This window comes from Rhinolophus sinicus, linkage group LG03 (genome assembly GCF_036562045.2).
Source record: "Rhinolophus sinicus isolate RSC01 linkage group LG03, ASM3656204v1, whole genome shotgun sequence".
NCBI lineage: Eukaryota > Metazoa > Chordata > Mammalia > Chiroptera > Rhinolophidae > Rhinolophus > Rhinolophus sinicus.
In genome coordinates, this window is record NC_133753.1 from 7183558 (window position 1) to 7202206 (window position 18649).

At 36.6% G+C, this 18649-nt stretch overlaps 1 protein-coding gene across 7 annotated transcripts in view; it reads right to left on the reverse strand.

The window, feature by feature from the left end:
• Positions 1-1137: 1137 nt before the first annotated feature.
• VRK1 (VRK serine/threonine kinase 1) overlaps positions 1138-18649 on the reverse strand; it is a 110658-nt gene continuing 93146 nt past the window's right edge. For 6 of the 7 annotated variants that reach the window (XM_019750667.2, XM_019750666.2, XM_019750664.2 and 3 more), the window contains 3 exons: positions 18140-18318; positions 6029-6119; positions 1138-1546 (listed from right to left, as the gene is read on the reverse strand). In XM_019750667.2, coding sequence (XP_019606226.2) covers positions 1515-1546; positions 6029-6119; positions 18140-18318 — 302 coding nt within the window. In that variant the 3' untranslated portion in view covers positions 1138-1514. The remainder of the gene's footprint in view (positions 1547-6028; positions 6120-18139; positions 18319-18649) is intronic. The other variant, XM_019750663.2, reaches the window with a different exon arrangement.

Below are 18649 nucleotides of genomic sequence, written 5' to 3' on the forward strand. Positions count from 1 at the left end.
ACACATTTTATCCTATTTTAAGCGTCAATGTGTTTGAAACAGAACTTGAGAGTTGATTTAGGTGTTACAAATAAGCTTGGGACCATAACACTGATGAGTACTAAAATCAAACATGCTACAGAAAGCAAGAGTCTCTGCCCAAAACCTAGCTCTCTATTCTGTAAAGACAAACTCCAGGAGGCATGTAAAAAATTAACCTTCAAAGGAAAGTCTGCAGATCTGTTTTGCATTTTTCATCATCTGACCAATACAGTGACAAATGCTTCACATGACAACTAAATATGCACATCAGAGAGCCAAAAGTCAGTCTTTGTGCTGATTCAGTTGCTCAAACTTGGTAAAACCTTGACAATTTTTGGTCTACATCTCACCTGTATTATCTATTAACTTGCTGTTTTAAAAACTGAAATATTTACTTTAGGCTTGTCCTAAACAGTAAAGAAATCAGCAGTTTAATATACTACTTATATTTTGAGTACATGTTAAAATGCTTAAATCTTAAATAAATATGTTTCTTCACCATCTAAAAACATTGTATGTGCTGCAAGCGCTAAGGCGTATGACCATTTAGAGAATCTAATCCAATCCCAATTCTGCTAACAAAGTATATCTTGAAATCGTTCATAAATGTTTAAATTCCAAGCTTTCGTTCCCAAGGCAACTATAAAAAGTTCACATTTCAAAATTTCTAATCACAAAAAAAAAGCAAAAAACAAACAAAAAAAATTTCTAATCACCAAAACTCTCAAGTGCTTGGTTTACTGTACAAATATTATATGCTACAAAAAATGGAACTAGTAACAAAAAAATCTGTGAATGATCAATAAGATATAGATAGATAGACAGACAGACAGACAGACAGACAGACATATATACATTTTACAGGATTTCCTTAAAGGAAGCCAGTCTATAAAATCTTTGATCATGCCACCACTTGATACTTGATCATGTTTTCTTATCATCCAACCTGCACACTTACATAATTGTTACATTTTCTAATTTTCAAACATGCATATTGTCTCTCTCACAGATATACGTATTACTCCACTTTTTCTTTCACAATCCTTTCCCTTCTTCGTACCTCTCATTTCATACAACAGGTGCTTGTGGAACTGAACAAAATCAATACAAACCAAATCTTATGGCCACAAAAGAACCCTTTATTTTAAGTTTTATATTTCCTTAAAAGTAAGAACTTTGTCATTTTATATACTCCGAGAAATATATGACCATTAAAAAGTGCACATCATAGTAATTTTTCTAAGTACTCCAGAACCTGTCACATACAGCGTGGGCTAGCTTAAAGAGTATATAACCAAAGGATTATGTAATTTTATAAATTAGCCTTTAATAAATTGTACAAAGTATTTATTTTAATAAAAAAGTTTGTTTTTCAAAGCTATAGGTATTTCACCGTTACCCCCACCCACAAGACTCACACAAAAACAAAATAGAAAAAGAGGAAAAAAATCCAATGAAAGGAAGAAAATAAAAACTGGTTCACAGCATTTGATTTACTTCTGGACCCTTTTTCTGGTTTTTGAACCTTGAAGAGAAAACAAAGAAATTTAAATCATTAATTTACAAAGCAAAAGAAGAACAGAAATATAAGTATTTCTATATATAATTAGCATTTAAAATTTTATTGACCATCATGATTTGTGGACATGAAATTCACACACAAAGGTATAACTGTTAATACCCTGAAGATCTTAGGAAACTGTCAGTTTTCTAGTATGTCAGACAATACGCTGAGTGTAGCTTATAGTCTTAAGTTACATCAGAACACTTCCACTGGTAAAACATACCCAATTTACACTGGTCCTGAAATATTTCTCCCAAAAAACTTTATTGTACAATTTAAAACATTAAACCTAAAGTAAACTGTAGCAACAAGGTAAGTATTCATTCCTTGGGGGAAGCAATGAGGTTACGCATATTATGAAAAGCAAACAATTTTATTCTAAATGTGTTGCCTTCTAAAGCCTGCTACCTATACTCTAGGCAGGAGAGCACTGGGCTATTCCAAAATGCAGTCTTTTCCACCAGGAATTAAACAGATCCCAACTGAGTAGCTTTCCAGAAAAGCATCACATGTGATACTGGTCTACAAGTAAGTAACTTATGACAGCTCCTATCCAACTGTTCCTGGGTTGGAATAAATTCCGTGATTCCTCATCAGGGGCATGGGAGTTCTGCGTCACCGAGGAGACACTGTTCCCAACCACCACCCCCACTCCACCTCTAGCGGGAGCACAGCAGACAGAAGGATATGCTTAAGCCTGACCAGACTGCCTAGTGGTGGCAAAGGAAAGATGCCCTCCCACTGCTTGGGCTTAACTCCTTCAAAAGTGCAATGGGAGGGGCAGCGGAGCTCATAATTAACCCATGAATGTACTAAACAACAAAGAGATCAATACTTCTGTTCTGAAACATACAAAACATTCTTTGAATCTAGGACAAAATACCTACCACACATGTCTAATAATAGTGTCTAAAGATTTTCGGATCACAGGTTTATTTATTTACTTCACTGGAAGATCAGTTTTAAAATCACTGCTCTTTTATTTTTCCAAGTTCTAGTTTCTATTCAATTGCACTAAGTTAAAGCAAATTTCAAACATATATAAGTATCTTTTTTTTTCTGACACTCATAATGCACAGCCTGCAACTATGGTTGGTTTGAAGTTTTTAGTTTTTTTCCTTCAATTTTTGTGAGATAGCCTTCTTTTCAAAATATCTCATGGTACATTTCTAGGTTTTTATTTCAAGAATTTGGAATTTAATTTTGCATAGAAAACAGAATGTTGTGATTGTCTGAGATTGGCATAATGGTATACCACAAGATCAAGGTCAATAATCAATACTATAGTACATCTCCATTTCAATACATTTTGAATCTATAGTCACATTACAAAGAACATTTAAGATAACCATGACAACTACATTCAAGTAGTATTGCTCTCATTAACCTCCACTTTCCTCTTAAATTAAGTATTATTGCTGCTTATCCCCTTCAATCTAGTTTTAAAGTTTTCCACTGCAACTAAAAATGCTATCACCACCTGGAATTTATTATATGATCAGTATTATGCAACTTGGACACTTTGCAGCATGTAGCGATTCAATATTTCCCAAATAATCAATTCTGATGCCTGCAGAAAAAAAATCTATTGTCCTTCTAGTCTTTTAAAAAATATGTTCCTTTTCATAATACGCTACTACTGGTAAAAAAAAAGTCCAATCATAAGACTAATGTGTAAAAGTTAATATTTGACAAACAAATATTTAGGATACTCGTCTATGATTTTATAATGCAAAGGAAAAAAACAAGCGGAAAATTTCTTTGTAGGGTGCCCTTAAAAATACGTCTTTCTTAACTAGACTAGATACTCAAGAGGTAAACATCAATCATGTTTTCCTCAGAATCCTCAAGAATGGTCCAAAATCCAAGGTATCTCCAAAAAAAAAAAACACAACAACAACAAAAAAACAAGACTAGGTTGCTGAGCTCTGTCCATTTTATGAACAGTAGGGACAAAATATACTAGCCATAAGTATCATGGCTACATTAACTCATTTTTAGTACAATTCTGAAATACTGGCATGGTTTTGAAATGCCAGAATACACATGGTTTTTTAAGGCTTATCATTTTGTGGGGCAAAGAAATTACTTGCAGCAAATAACCAAATTTTCTCAATTGGTAAAAATTATGCCTTGCATAAAAATAAAAGGATTAGAGGCCTCTGTTCTTCTTGAAAACCACGCCATCACCCCCTCTCTTTCTTTGAGAAAACCTACACAATACACATTTTGAAAGCTTTCAGAATGTGTTCTTACACAATAGACCCCCAACTAGTCAAAATGAGTTTAGGTGTATCAAGAAAATTATACACGTTTTTAAAACGGTCTAAATAGATATTAAAGGAAAGTTGCTCCCATTTTGCTAGGCAGAGCATTCTGAAAGAGCACACAGTGAGAAAAATCTCTTACCATATTGTAAACCATGAATTGTGTTTGAAAATAAAATTGTTAATGAAGAAACTGACATTTCTAAAGCTGCTGCTAGAGGTAACTATTCTTGAAACACATTTATGACACAAAATCTTAAAGCTCTAAAACACAGAATTTGCTGAACTGTACTACACACTTTTTAAAAAAAACTTCAAACGTAATAATGTGCTTTCTTCAAGTTACTTTAAACTGATAAATACAAATGTATACATTTTCATGGACTCTTGGTTTTTGTTTTTCTTTTTTCTAGAAGCAATAACATTTTACCATCTCAGGTAACAGTTCTCTCTTTTATGAATGTTTAGATAGTAAAATACCTTAATCAGCCTCATACTTTAGGAGAAAAAATGAATTACAATGGGGAAATAAGACAGCATTTAAGTACAGCAACTCAGAGTTTATATAAGGGAGAATCTGATTATTCTTTATCTTCTATTTTTATATCAAAAAAATATCTGGATTGTTCTCCTTAAATTAGCAATGGGATCTACTCTCATCTTTGGGCATTAAGTAAAACAAAAACACTAATATATTTTCTCACAGTAAAAACTAACAGTATAAGGACCTTAAGTTAAAATTTTAGGTACAAAAAGCATTTTTTATAATTATGGTCAAATTTAAAATCATTATGTATCAAAACAAATACCTCTGCTGCTCACTGAGCACCGCTCAGTAACAGTGACCTGCAGGCCGTCGAGAGCCTGAGTCAGCCTCACGCACAGCTGTGACTTCGCTTTGCTCTAAATGAGAATCAACCTTACGAGAACCGTGGAGGACCTTCCCTAAACTAAAACTGCCAGTTTTAGAATTGAAGGGATATTTTAAGTAAGAATATTACTCCATCTTTAGAAATGCTCCTCAATTTTGCTCTCACTCACTGTCATAGCTGCTGCTGCTAGCCTCTGGCTGAGACATGCTTCCATGTACTGCTCCTTGGGACGCCTCACTTCCTAGTAACAAAATGAACAAGACAGGGGCTGGGGGGTTGGGGGAATAGCAGGGAATGGAAGGTGGCGGCAGAAAAGAGAGGGACTCCTTCAAAACCTTTAGCTTCCACACTGAAGTCATACATTCCCTATTCAGGTTCTCCAAGTATTCTCTTGGGTAAGTTCAGACAAACCTAAGGATGTCCTACCCATATATATAATGAAGAAAATATGCATAAAACCAGGGCAAAGATGATTCTCTTAGAAAACCGAGATTTTGCCTTCCACAAACATGCCCTGTGCTTCTGCCAAAGCAAAGGTACAATACACCACTGACCTGACTAAACAGGGCACTTACACTTGAATGAAATTTTTTACCGAAAATAAGCCTTTTCCATTAGAAATCAAGGACCAACAAAAAAAATAGTCCAGCCTCGTTTTGCCTTTGCAGACGCTCCCTCTGCTACTGTCATTTCCAGAAGCACTCCCCATGGGAGCGCCTTCCGATCCAGCTCATGAGCTATCGAAAAAATACCTTTATGCCTCACTTTTTGCTTCAAGAACTTTGAAAAATGATGATTCAAGGTTTTAACTCCTTACGTCCAAACTTGTTGAGAAAGAAGGGCTGGCGTTTTGTGGGGAACGACGGGGCAGCTCCGGGAAGTGGAATCTGGAAGCCACGGGAGACGCACGTGGCAACCAGCTGAGTCCTGACACGCGCTCTCCTCCCCACGCACGTGGATGAGTGCGCGGAAATGGAAAGGGAGGGGCCTGAGAGTTATGAGTTCTGGTCTCTAGGTCTAAGCCTCTCAACTGCTCGGTCATTTAGATGCTCGGTGTCTCCGGGTCCCTGTCTACAAGACGAGCAGCTCCTTGTCCCAATGTCATGATCACGGAGAACAGTCAGTAACACAATGTGTGTACAAAAGACACTGTGACCCATTCTACACAAATGACATTTTATCTTAGGATACTTTATTATAAAATTAAATGCGATGACCCAAATAGTTAACCTCTTATTTGGTGAAAGGAAAGGAAAGTCATGTTTACATAGGGAAAAAGCTAACAGGCAAGACGTCCTACTTACGGGTTTGTATGGTTGTTTCTGTCTGCGCATCTGACCATTCCATTTCTTCAACACTAGATTCTGTGCTTTCCTCAATTTCTTTCTTTCTCTTCTTCCATATAAAAATTAAAAGAGAGAGAGAGATGTGGTCTGATGGTCAAAGAAGTAAATATACAAACTTAGCATATACATAAATCTATAGAGGTATGGGTGTGTTAAGACCTACAGGAAGAATACAGCGTAGTCCCCCCTTATCTGAGGGGGATACATTCCAAGCCCTCCGGCGGATGTCTGAAACTGTGGATAGTACTGAATCCTATACACAATGCACTACACTTTTTCCTGTACGTACACAACTTTTCAGTTAAAGGAAACTCTCTTAGGCATATCCGAACCGCCAGCATCAACGCTCTTGCGCTGCGGGGACACTGTAAGTAAAATAAGGGTGACATGAACACAAGCACTGGCTGCTGTGAGAGCCGATCTGATCACCCAGGCGGCCACTAAGTGACTACTGGGCGGGCGGGGGATGCGCTGGGCAATGGGGTGATTCACGTGTCAGGCGGATGGCTCGAGATGTCAGCATGCTGCTCAGAACAGTGCACCATTTAAAACTTAGGAATCATTTATTTCTGAAATTTCCCATTTACTATTTTCAGATCACGGTGGACTGGAGGTAACTGACACCGAGGAAAGAGAAATGCGGATGAGGGGGACGACTGTGTACCACTTCAGGGTAGTGGTCACCTAAGAGAAGGGACAGGGGGTGGAAAAAAACGGGATTACGAGAACCACCAACTATCCAGTCTGCATAGTGGGTACGTTTGCCTCTAACGTTTAATGCTTCATACAATTCACCACTGAAAGTCATGCTTTAACCATCAGGATTATTATACAGAAACTCTTTTAAAGCAAAGTGTTTTATAAACTTGATATCACCACTCACTGAGGCCAATGATGCTTATTTTCCCCATTTTACCATTTACGTCTGGGGAGAGAGTAACCTACTTGATAAATGGGAAAACAGAATCCTTGCCCCACATATTATATCAGTGGTTATACGCTATAAATTGGTGGTAAAATTCTATTCATGAATCAATGGCAAACTTCCAATAAATGTTTTGATATATTTTTATTAAAGTTTAAGAGGGCCATAAACCTTACTGTAAAGGAAGTCTTAAAAGTGCATAGCTCTCCTAAGATCTCACAAGACAGGTTGGATTTTCCACCATTCTCTCAGGTCTTCCCTATTTTCTATTTAGTTTCCCAGTTGAGTGTTACTTAGGAGTTAGTGCTTGCATTCTGTCACCATCCATTCTTCCCAAATGTTCACTCAATTTCGTTGTATTATTTCCTATCACTACAACATTTTCTAACTACTTTATTCCTGCGACAAGTTTTTAAGTGACTTAACATCTCCCTATGTAGGTATAACTAGAGAAGGACTTTAGTAATAAATTTAAAACTTTGTATGTTTCAAATAACTTCATCCCATGTAGTGTCAAATTTAAATGTGTTAAAATGCAAATTATAACTCAAAGCTCCTCTAGGTTGCCTAAAATAAGTCTGTATCATTTAGGAAATCATCTGATACTTCCCAAATTTCACAGATTCGCAATACATCAGAATGTCCTCATTTTTATTTCCTAACAATTACTATTAAACTTCATCTGAGAATTTTCCTTGCTTCGAGCCATTGTGTGTACAGCTACAAAGAGTGTAATACCTGCTGACGGCACAGTTCCTTTTTCCTAATGGCAACCATGGCTTCTGTTCCAACGAGAATTATGTGGGAAAGCCCAACTCTATTCAAACCTCGTTATCTTGAAACCTCCAAATGGTCAGAACTGTCATTATCTATGTATTACAATTAATTCCACTATTTGAAAATATTCTTAAAGTGGCTATGGAAAGATCAGAACTCAAGAGCTACCCACCATGTTCCTAAAGAAAATGCTTCACACATACAAAAATAACAACTTGACTAAAGCTTAGGAAACGTTAAAAGCATTCACTTAGCAGATTTGTATATGGAGGTATTCCTTCTCAAAAATAGCTGTGAGAGTGGCTGTAACTTCATATAGCTGAGGAGAGAAGGGGAGAGTGCCTTCCATCTTTCTTCTCCGAAGTGTTGCTTCATGATTACCATCTAAACCCTGCTGGGCTGAACAGATTGGTTCGATAATTACATACAATAACTGCAGTGGGCAGGTAAGCCTCAGCTGGCACCAGGCAGCTCCCCTGTGAGAACTTCCATATGCAAACTGCACTGATGGACTGTGCATTAGGTCCATCTTTCCTGCCAGTGCACAGGCCTGAGTAACGCCAGCCAAGGCTCCGAGGTTAGCATGTCAGCAGATCTGTGATGCATTAAGCAGGAATAAACACAGACACTTTTGTTCGTTTGGACCAAAATTAAGGAGGAATATTTCAGGACCATACTGCTTTCCATACAGGAGAAAATGCATTTTACAGTTTTCGAGGGGCAGATTTCTAACTGCTCATTTTAAAGGGAGCTATGCAATACATTCTACCCAAGAACCTAGTACACTCATCTTGTTTTCAAGCTTATTTAATAAAAAGGAGCTTTCTTAATCTCCACGCAGGTAAATTACGTACGAATGAAAATCAGACAGTATTCAGCCAACAGAAGGAACACGTGTGTTTTAAGCAGTACGCATTAGGTGAAGCACTGAATTTCATTCATCCACACTTCAGCTGGGTGTCTCCAGCTCAACTCTTCTGACGATATATGTAGTTTGGATAGAAATGGCCAATGGTCTACAGACTAAGACCAATTTTTAAAAAAACCAAACCTTCAAGTTTAATAGTATCTAAGTAGCAGCTGCCAGTCATAAAACCCATCACAAGGAAGGAAAGTACAGCACAGGGAATACAATCAATGACACTGTTATCACTGTACGGCGTCAGGTAGCTGCTAGATTGCTGGCGTGGTCACTTCGTAAGTTACATAAATGGCTAATCACTATGCTAGCTACCTGAAACTAATATAATATTGTATGGCAGCTGTAATTGAAAGATACACCTTTTAGAAAGGAATGGAATTCTGACCCATGCTACAACATGAAGAACCTGAGGACACTGTGCTCAGGCAAATAAGCCAAATACTGTATGATTCCACTTCTCCGTGGGACCCAGAGTAATCAAACTCAGAGATGGAAAGTACAATGGGGGTTGCCAGGAGCTGGGGTCTGGGGTAGATGAGGAAAATAGGGAGTAGTTTGTAATGGCTACAGAGCTTCTGTTTCGCAAGAATAAGAGTCCTAGGGATGGATGGTGGTGACAGTTGCACAACAATGTGAACGTACCTAATGCCACTGAACTGTACTTAAAAATGGTTAAGATGTTAAATTTTATGTTATGCATACTTTACCCCATTAACAATTAAAAAACAAAAAAAACAAACAGTATCTAAGTATGTTATTCATTTGGTAAGCAATGAGTAAAATTCCAAACAATCTGCTGCCAGCTTCTGTCTCCTGATTATCTCCAAATGCTTCATTTTGCTATTTGTCAACTACTAGACTTCGGACAGTACGTGCACACAGCTGTCCCTGGGTATCTGCAGGGGACTAGTCCCAGCACCGCCCCTCCTGGAATCCTAAACCAGAGGCCGCTCCAGTCCCTCATTAAAACGGCGTGGTATTTGCACATAACCCGTATGCATGTCTGCACATAGGCCACCATGGGCTCTGCCTACACATCACTGCATGCGTGTGGCTCCAGCTCAGTGCTTAGCACATGGCAAATCCAAGTTTTGCTTTTTGGAACTTTACGGGATTTTTTTTTTCTGGGCATTTTTGATCTGAAGTTGGCTGGATCCGCGGTAAGGAAACCCACGGATATGGAGGGCCGACTGTAATTTTGTTCTCTTTGGACAGAAAACGACTTTACAAGGTGAATATGCTAATCTCTGATTTTGTCGTGTTCCATACCAGGTTTCATAGGCGCCTTTACTTGCATTTATAAATGAAACCAAACTATTGTATGACACACAACAATAACTTATAAACTTAAGAGTTTTCTTTTAATTCAGCACAGCTAAATATCTTCAAAAAATTACGTTTGTGTTAAAGTGTATTAGCGTATATATTACACATTGTATTTTTGAAGTGCTTAAATATAGTAGGCTAAAATTTAGTTAATTAACTGCTTCTCACCTCCAATTTAGAAAGAGGAAGACAAATCAGCTAGATGCATTTGGACTGATAATTTACCAATAGTCTAAACAGTGATTGGAGAACAGTTATACTTAAAGCAATTTTAATGGAAAAGAGTATAAAAATCTGCACAGGCAAGAAAACCAAAGACCAATTCTTTGCTTTCCAAGTCAAACATCAAAAAATCAGCTCTGGATGCTTTCAACAGCCACTAAGAAAAGCCGATTAGATTCATGGCTGTATAATGATGGTACTCACTCAGAGACCATGGTTGGGTTTCTCCCCTTATTACAAAAGTCAGAAATGTTCATTGTAGAAACTATACAGCCTAAAATTTTTATGTTTGGTATTGCACACGTGTCAAAGAACAAAGAATTCTAAATAGAAATATGTGACTGCACTAAACAGTTAATCTTATTTCATTTATTTATTTGACTAAGGCCACTTAAAATCACCATGCAAAGTATACACTTTATAAATAACTATTACATTCCTTAATAGTAACCAAAAATAGAATATTTTTTAGTAAACAGTAATTTAAAAAAAAGGATATATCTTCTATGAAGGTAAGCCAAATACAGGTGTTACTCCATAGTAACTAAACCCAGTGGATTTTAGTTAAAATTCACTGTCACACTTTCTGACTTCAGCTTGTACTACAGGGCAACAATAATCAAAACAGCATGGTATTGGCAGAAAAACAGACATGTAGACCAATGGAATAGAATTGAGGACCCAGAAATAAACCCACATAAATATGGACAGATAATTTTTGACAAAGAAGCAAAAAATATACAATGGAGAAAAGACAGCCTCTTCAATAAATGGTGCTGGGAGAATTGGAAAGCCACATGCAATAGAATGAAACTAGACTGCTATCTGTCACCATGTACCAAAATTAATTCAAAATGGATCAAAGACCTAAACATAATATCTGAAACAAACTGCATAGAAAAAAAACATAGGTATTACACTTATAGACCTTGGGTTCAAAGAGCATTTTATGAATTTGACTCCAAAGGCAAGGGAAGTAAAAGCTGAAATAAATGAATGGGACTATATCAAACTTAAAAGCTTCTGCACAGCAAAAGAAACCATCCACAAAATAAAGAGGCAACCAACTGAATGGGAGAAGATTTTTGCAAACAACGCCTCCAACAAGGGGCTAATATCCAAAATATACAAGGAACTCATACAACTCAACAACAAAAAACAAACAAACGAACAATCCAATTAATAAATGGGCATAGGACCTCATGGAGATAATTCTCCAAAGACATACAAATGGCCAACAGACATGAAAAAATGCTCAACATCACTAATCATCAGAGAAATGCAAATAAAAACTACAATGAGACATCATCTCACACCAGTTAGAATGGCTAACATCAACAAGACAAATAGTAACAAGTGTTGGAGAGGCTGTGGAGAAAAAGGAACCCTCATACACTGTTGGTGGGAATGCAGACTGGTGCAGCCGCTATGGAAGGCAGTGTGGAGGTTCCTCAAAAAATTACGAATAGAATTACCATACGACCCAGCAATCCCTCTCCTGGGTATCTACCCAAAAAATCTGAAAACATTTATCCATAAAGACATGTGTGCTCCAATGTTCACTGCTGCTTTATTTATGGTGGCCAAGACATGGAAACAACCAAAGTGTCCTTCGATAGATGAATGGATAAAGAAGTTGTGGTATATATACACAATGGAATACTATTCGGCCATAAGCCAAGATGAAATAGTGCCATTTGCGACAACGTGGATGGATCTTGAGATTATAATGCTAATCGAAATAAGACAGAAAAAGTAGAGAACAATAAGATTTCACTGATATGTGGTATATAAAACTGAAAACAACAAAAGAACAAGACAAACACATGAAGAAACAAAAACTCATAGACACAGACAATAAAGACGTGACTTTTCCCATGAAGCCGCCAATTCCTGTCGTCCTTTCCCTTTGATGTAGCCCTTCCCAAGTCTGTGTGCTTGGTGCTTGGTGGAGCCCATCTCCACACTTCTCTCTACTTCCCTCCTATGAGGTGAGCACGGACATGATTTTCCTCATTTGGAGAAGCCTCCTGACCATTTCCTTTTGCAGTAACGCTGCCCTCCATCTTCACAGAGGTAGAAACCCCACCATATATTTACTAAATACCTACTGTGTGCCTGGCACCCTTACAGTCTTCATTCTCAAGTTCAAAAACCACACACTAAAAAACAGATTAAGGGAAGAGTAATTTTAGCTTTTATAAAATTAAGCACACACAAGTTAAATTTCTAAAACTGTATTTATGTAAGCCTGTAAGAAATCATTTTAGAGTTCCATAAATGAGCCTTAAGTATCCAGTGTAATCCCATATACATGGAATTCTGTTCTATTAAGTATCAATCCATGTGTAAATGTAACACATGCATACTTCAGGGTCAAGCCCTGATTTTGTTTTGTTGTGGTTGTTATTGTTTATTTGTTTAAATTTCAATCTCTCTTCTGTCAACACTTTTAGTTATCTATTCTGGAGGTGGGAAGAGAAAGTATAACTCAAGTAATTTTGCTAACTGTTAACAGGTTTGGGGGAAATGATTTCGCATAAGAAAGTGTTTAAATAGATGACTAACAAAGTTTGGAATATCTATGTCCTTCACTAGTTTAAGCTATCCCACTCTTACAATACCATCAAAAATGAAAAGTTTACCGTAATTATCTGAAAATGATGCACTAAAAATTACTGCTAATTTTTGAGTGTGCCAAAAAAATACAGATACATTTTTAGGCTCTGTCAGAATAAATAAATAAAGGGGGAAAAAACTTCACCTAGTTGGCAATCAGATTCAACTGCTTGCTATGGGCAATACATTTTTGAGCAAAAGCACTGCTTTCACAAAGTAGGCATAAAATGTCTACTGGCTTATTTGGAACAAGTATGTGTCCTATCGGAAGTTGGGCCTGCTGAGGACAGAAAAGAGCTGCTTTCAAGTCCTGCTGTCATTCATCCTCCCAGAAAAAAACACTGGGTGAATGAGCAGACAATGAGCTGGAAAGCAAGCTGAACCCTGAGCACATGATATACGGGCTACTACATGCATGAGAACTTACTCTCATCAAATTTTCATGTGATATGGGCAACCACAGCCTGGAAAGATCTCCCAATAGCATTTCAAAACCAGGAAATCCAACTTCCAACTTGTTGGCAACAACGGCCTTTCATGCTCTAACACCATTCACCTCACAAGGACCAAGAAACTTCCAACATGATCAAACCTATAGTCACTTAAGAGTAAAAGAAGTTTCTAAAGACTTGATAAACTAAGGTCTAGAAAACTAATATGTCACTGTATTCTCTTCTAAGTTGGAATTACTATGATACCTCCTCATTCATATTTTCCTCTGAGGGCTCCATGATCTGTACCATTAATGTTAAAAAAAACTTTTAGCCAAGCTAAGGTGTTTCAAGGGCAATTTATGAAGAGTGGCAAATGGGCGTCTAGTCTTGCTTTAATTGTCTTTAATATTTTATGCCTCAAATCACTAGGAGATTTTAAGTGCCTTGAGCTCCTCTGAGAAAAAAAAAAAGCTATATAAATACATAATAATAATTAATGGTTGTAAGGCCCAAGCTGTACCTCACATCAATGCTGTAAAATATACATAAAATAACTTAAAAGTACTGACAGAACACTGAGCACTACATAAATGTTCAACGATAACCTAAAGTTTAAAGGGTCGATATCCTATGACCAGTACCGAGCACCACTGAATCCCCTGGAGAACTCTCAAAATAAAGCATAAAACTCAGAAACTGTAACACTGCCAACTAAAAAGGCCAATGAAAATCAACCCTATGTATGTAATGGTGGGAAATTAAATGGTTTCAAGTCATACATGAACCAGTTTCATACAAAATAAATCATCAGGCTTAGCGTTCTGCTGAAAACAGACTGCCTGACCTCCCGGAATAGGGCCATGTCCACAAAACGCCTCATCCTAACCACACAGGGAGGAGACGGCAGACACAGAATTCTTTGCCACCTGGAAGTCCTCTGCTTTATGTCAACTACCTGTAACCCTCAGCACCAATCAGCAGCTCCAGGGAAAAAGTTCACTTCAAACTCATTAAGTTGATTCATGTATTTTTAATATGAATAAGGTATGGAGCTGCATTTCGGTGTCTTTATTTCACAGTAATTACCACCTCGCCTTTGTTGCAAAACCGACTTTTACCAATTCCCAATCATTTACTATTCAAAACAACCTATTTAAACACACACACTCTCCAAGCGAAATGTAAGCCAGTCTTCATTCACATCTGCCTAATCTATCTCATAACCGAACTTTTAAATTTGTAAGTTCTTAGTTCAAAAGGTGTTAATAGATTCCAATAGAAATGCTCCACGTGTTATTTTCTTGACATCAAGAAACCAGACAGACTTGAGCAAACTTAAATAGTTAGGGAAACTTCAACAGTAACATTAACGTTTACTGATCACTTGCTACGTGTCTAGCACTGTTTTAATCACTTTCTGTATCTCATTTAATCCACCCAACAATCTTATGAGCAAGATACAGAACATTACTATTTCCACAGAAAGCTTTTAAAAAAGTCATCCCTTATTAAAAGAGTAAAAACAAATTATCAACTTCAACAATCTAAATTTAGACATTTAAAATATAGTTCCTATTACTCTACCATGCTGGAAGAGCTAGACAGACTTTAACCAAATTGCAAGGGTACAGTTGGGGCAATCTAGCTTAAGTAACAGGCAGCATGGCATAAATTAAACAGTGCATGAGGGACAGCCACCTCAGTCAGGAAGCTGGCCACCAGAGCAGCCGCAGGCCAGACTCATAAGGAAGGCCTGTGCTCTTGTTCAATTCTCGGCCAAGTTCCAGGCTGAGTGTCCGTGAGGATCTACTTAACGGTGGTGAGTGATTTTTCAAAGGAACTCCAGAAAAGCCAACTAGCATAATCTAACCTAAAAAAAACAAAAGCTTTGGCGGTAGAAAGGAGGGTATGTGCGCCTCATTCATATTACAAATATTCGTATTCGTAATATATGGCGTCTGAAAAGGAAAAAAATCAAACATAAATTGCAGGGCCACACTCTAGACCTACTCAATGAATCTCCAGGGACGACACCCAAGAAGAGTCTAATGAACGGCTAGCTCCCTCCTTGCTGGCTTGGGCAAGCAACTCAATCAAAGCCCTACAAGAAAATAGCTAATGGAGGTATTAATGTCCTTTTAACTTGCTGAGTTCCTGCCAGTAAATTAAGCTATTCTTAGCCCAGATGGGACAGGACAGAATTCTTTAAGGACGCACTCTATCTTATTGATCCTTGCAGCCCTAGAGACCCAGCCTGGACCAGGTACATAAATTAGACCTTATACATAATTGTCGAATGTTGATTTACGAGTACACACTAAATCCAGTAACTGTTGAAACTGTACTGCCAGATTCTAATGAAAGTGTTTACTCCTAATCAATAAGGAAATTTGGCTGTACTTTTTAAGGGCAGACTGATCATTAGATTCTTTCTTCTTCAGCTTTATGTCATCCCAAAATTCTGTGCTTTAAATAAAACTCTTAGGCTATTGAGACTGAAAACACTCCAAGTGAGTAAATTCATATTTCACTCTAGTTTCCAAAGACACTGTATCATGCTCACGCATGGCTGTAAACAGTGGATAGAAACCTTGCTTCATTCCACTGCTGCTCAATTCTTATATGTTTTACCATAATGGATATCTCTTAGGAACATAAAGAGAAACAGACTGAACTGACTACACCTACCTTTTTCCAAAAGAGATTTGAATCTGATCAATACAAAGAACATACACTTTTTTCTTATTTTTTTTCTAAACTTAACTGTGGTAATCATTTCATGAAATATTTAAGTCAAATCATTATGCTGTACATCTTAAACTTACACAGTGCTATATGTCAATTATATCTCAAAACTAGAAAATTGAAAAATAAGATATTAGCAAAGACTTTTATAAACATAAATGCTGTCAGACTTAACATCAGCTACTGAGGTGGAGGAAGGACTATATGATGAAGACAGTCAAGAATGCTCAGTTCCAACGCCTCACTGCATAAATCACATAATGCTAAGGTCCTTTGTAATTCTAAAAATGGATTTGCAAAAAAGAAATGGGTTCGAAAACAATAATAGTTTATATATGGATTATCTGAATAATAAATCTGAAAAAACTTTTAAAAATTACAACAAAGAAAAAGAGGGAACAAATATGCTAATTATAAGGATTAATATAGTCTATAATCATAGAATCATATTTAGCTCTGAGCTTCCTGGTAACCAGAGCAAAAAAGACACCCTGATTATATACCTCTTGCCAAAAAAGAAATGGAATACTAATTTCTCAAAAAAGAAAGTTTTTCCTTGTAGGGAGTCCCAATTATTCAATCAGTGGAGCTCTGCTTTTATGTGTTTTAGACATGGGTATTTACAATTTATTTGAAGAAAATGTTCTAGGCCTTTCCTCATTTGGGAGAAAAAGAAAAAAAAGTTTTTAAAAAAACTAGTCTGGTCCAGCTCTCACTTTTACAAACAAAAAGACAAAAGGCCAACAAAACCAATAACTCACAGTTACGTGGCTATCAAGCGGCTTCATGATCTTACCCAATCCTAACTTTTATTAATTTCTTTCTAATACTAAGAATAGCCCTGTGTCAGCCACGAAGACGACAATAATAACAAAATAAAAGCAGTAAATTAATAAAGGAAACCTAATAGTTCAACTTGGTATTCATTTTTTCCCCCTAAATGAAGTTTTATATGTGTAGGAGATGATCCAACAGGAAATTTCCAGCCTTCTGAACTACCCAAGGACACAAGAGAATTATAAGGTCACAGATGTTAGCTCTGCAGCAGACAGACCTATTCAGCTGTATGGGCAGCCAACCTGCAGAAACCAAATTTTCTCCAGCACACAGGCCCAAACAATGACTTGCAAAGGAAGGGGGAATGGCACTGGACAGGTTCTCACTGCAACAGAGATCTTCACTTCTCAATGAGCAGTTAGAAAGAATTACGAAAATCTTTTCATTTGCTGCTTCTTATTTTAAAGAGAGAAAATTTGTTTTCAGCCCTTTTTCTTATAGTTTGGAATATGAGATTTCCAAAGGAATCTACTGAAACTTACAGAGTTAACAACAGTAAAACTGGGCAATAATGTAAAACGCATCTTTCTTCCAAAAGCAGTTTTCCTTTTCCATATAAAGGTAGCTAACACATTTTATTAAATAATTTCAGATTAATAAAGGAAATCAGTAAGTCAACAATTTATTAGAAATAACCAATAATAAACCAGTAAGTTAATATATACCTGTAAAATCTAAATATTAAGGTGATACCAGGAGTTACTTACATGCCTGCATAATACTCCTACCATAAAGGTCATTATTTCTTATTTCTCTCCAAACAATTAATCCCTTTGTATGCATGTACATAGCTTTACATAATGATATTTCTATAAAGAATACAATAATGTTCAAATGATAAACACATCACACCAACAAAGAAGCAAACTTTCAAGAGGTACTCTGACCACACCAACAAACAAGGAAAAACAGAGACAAGTTCAACCCTAGGGGTTCACTTGAGAGAAGGAAACACACAGACTATGAATTAAGTGCCTGGTCAAAATCTCTCTGCCAGATATTACTATCCAAGTTAGAATATTTTTAGAAATTTAATAACTTGCTACTGTACATAAAAAATGTATATACATTCATCTTTTACAACCCTCTATATAGTTTCTGTATCATAAAGAGTCTGCCTTTGTACAATGGTGATACTAATTAACTGCCAAGCAATCTGTTATTATTGTCTTTACTGAGCTCCTGGTTTCCTTTACTAAAATCAGTATTTGTTTTGCAATAATCACAGGAAGTCCAAAGAATAATGCAATGACAAAATTCACCTTTGACACAGTTTTCGCTTTCAAGCCTCCATTCTCCACAACGCCGAGTTCCAGTTTGCCATCGTCCTTACATCCTATCGATTTCAGTCCTTGCAAAAGAATATCTCGTAAACTTTGATATCGAGGTTTTTCAACGTAGTCCAGTGATTTCACTGTTTCCATGTATTTAGCAATTTCATCTAAAATAACACAATAATTTTGCAATTTTTTAATCATAAATACAACATATTTACCTAAGAAAATAATTTGTAGTTCCAGTAAAATTAGAATGCAAATGTATATCATGTTAAAAGATGACTTTTTTCAATTACTTCTTCAATGAAAAGTATGCTTTTGAACTCAGGAATTGTCAGATTAACTCAAACAAAACTATATTTTGAGATACAATGTAAAAAACATTTTTGTAATAGTGACACAATTAGAAGCCATACTAAAAATTTAAACATGCACAAAAATAACTACCATAGTTTTAAAGCTATCAAAAAATAAAAAAGGACCTAGAATAAAGAT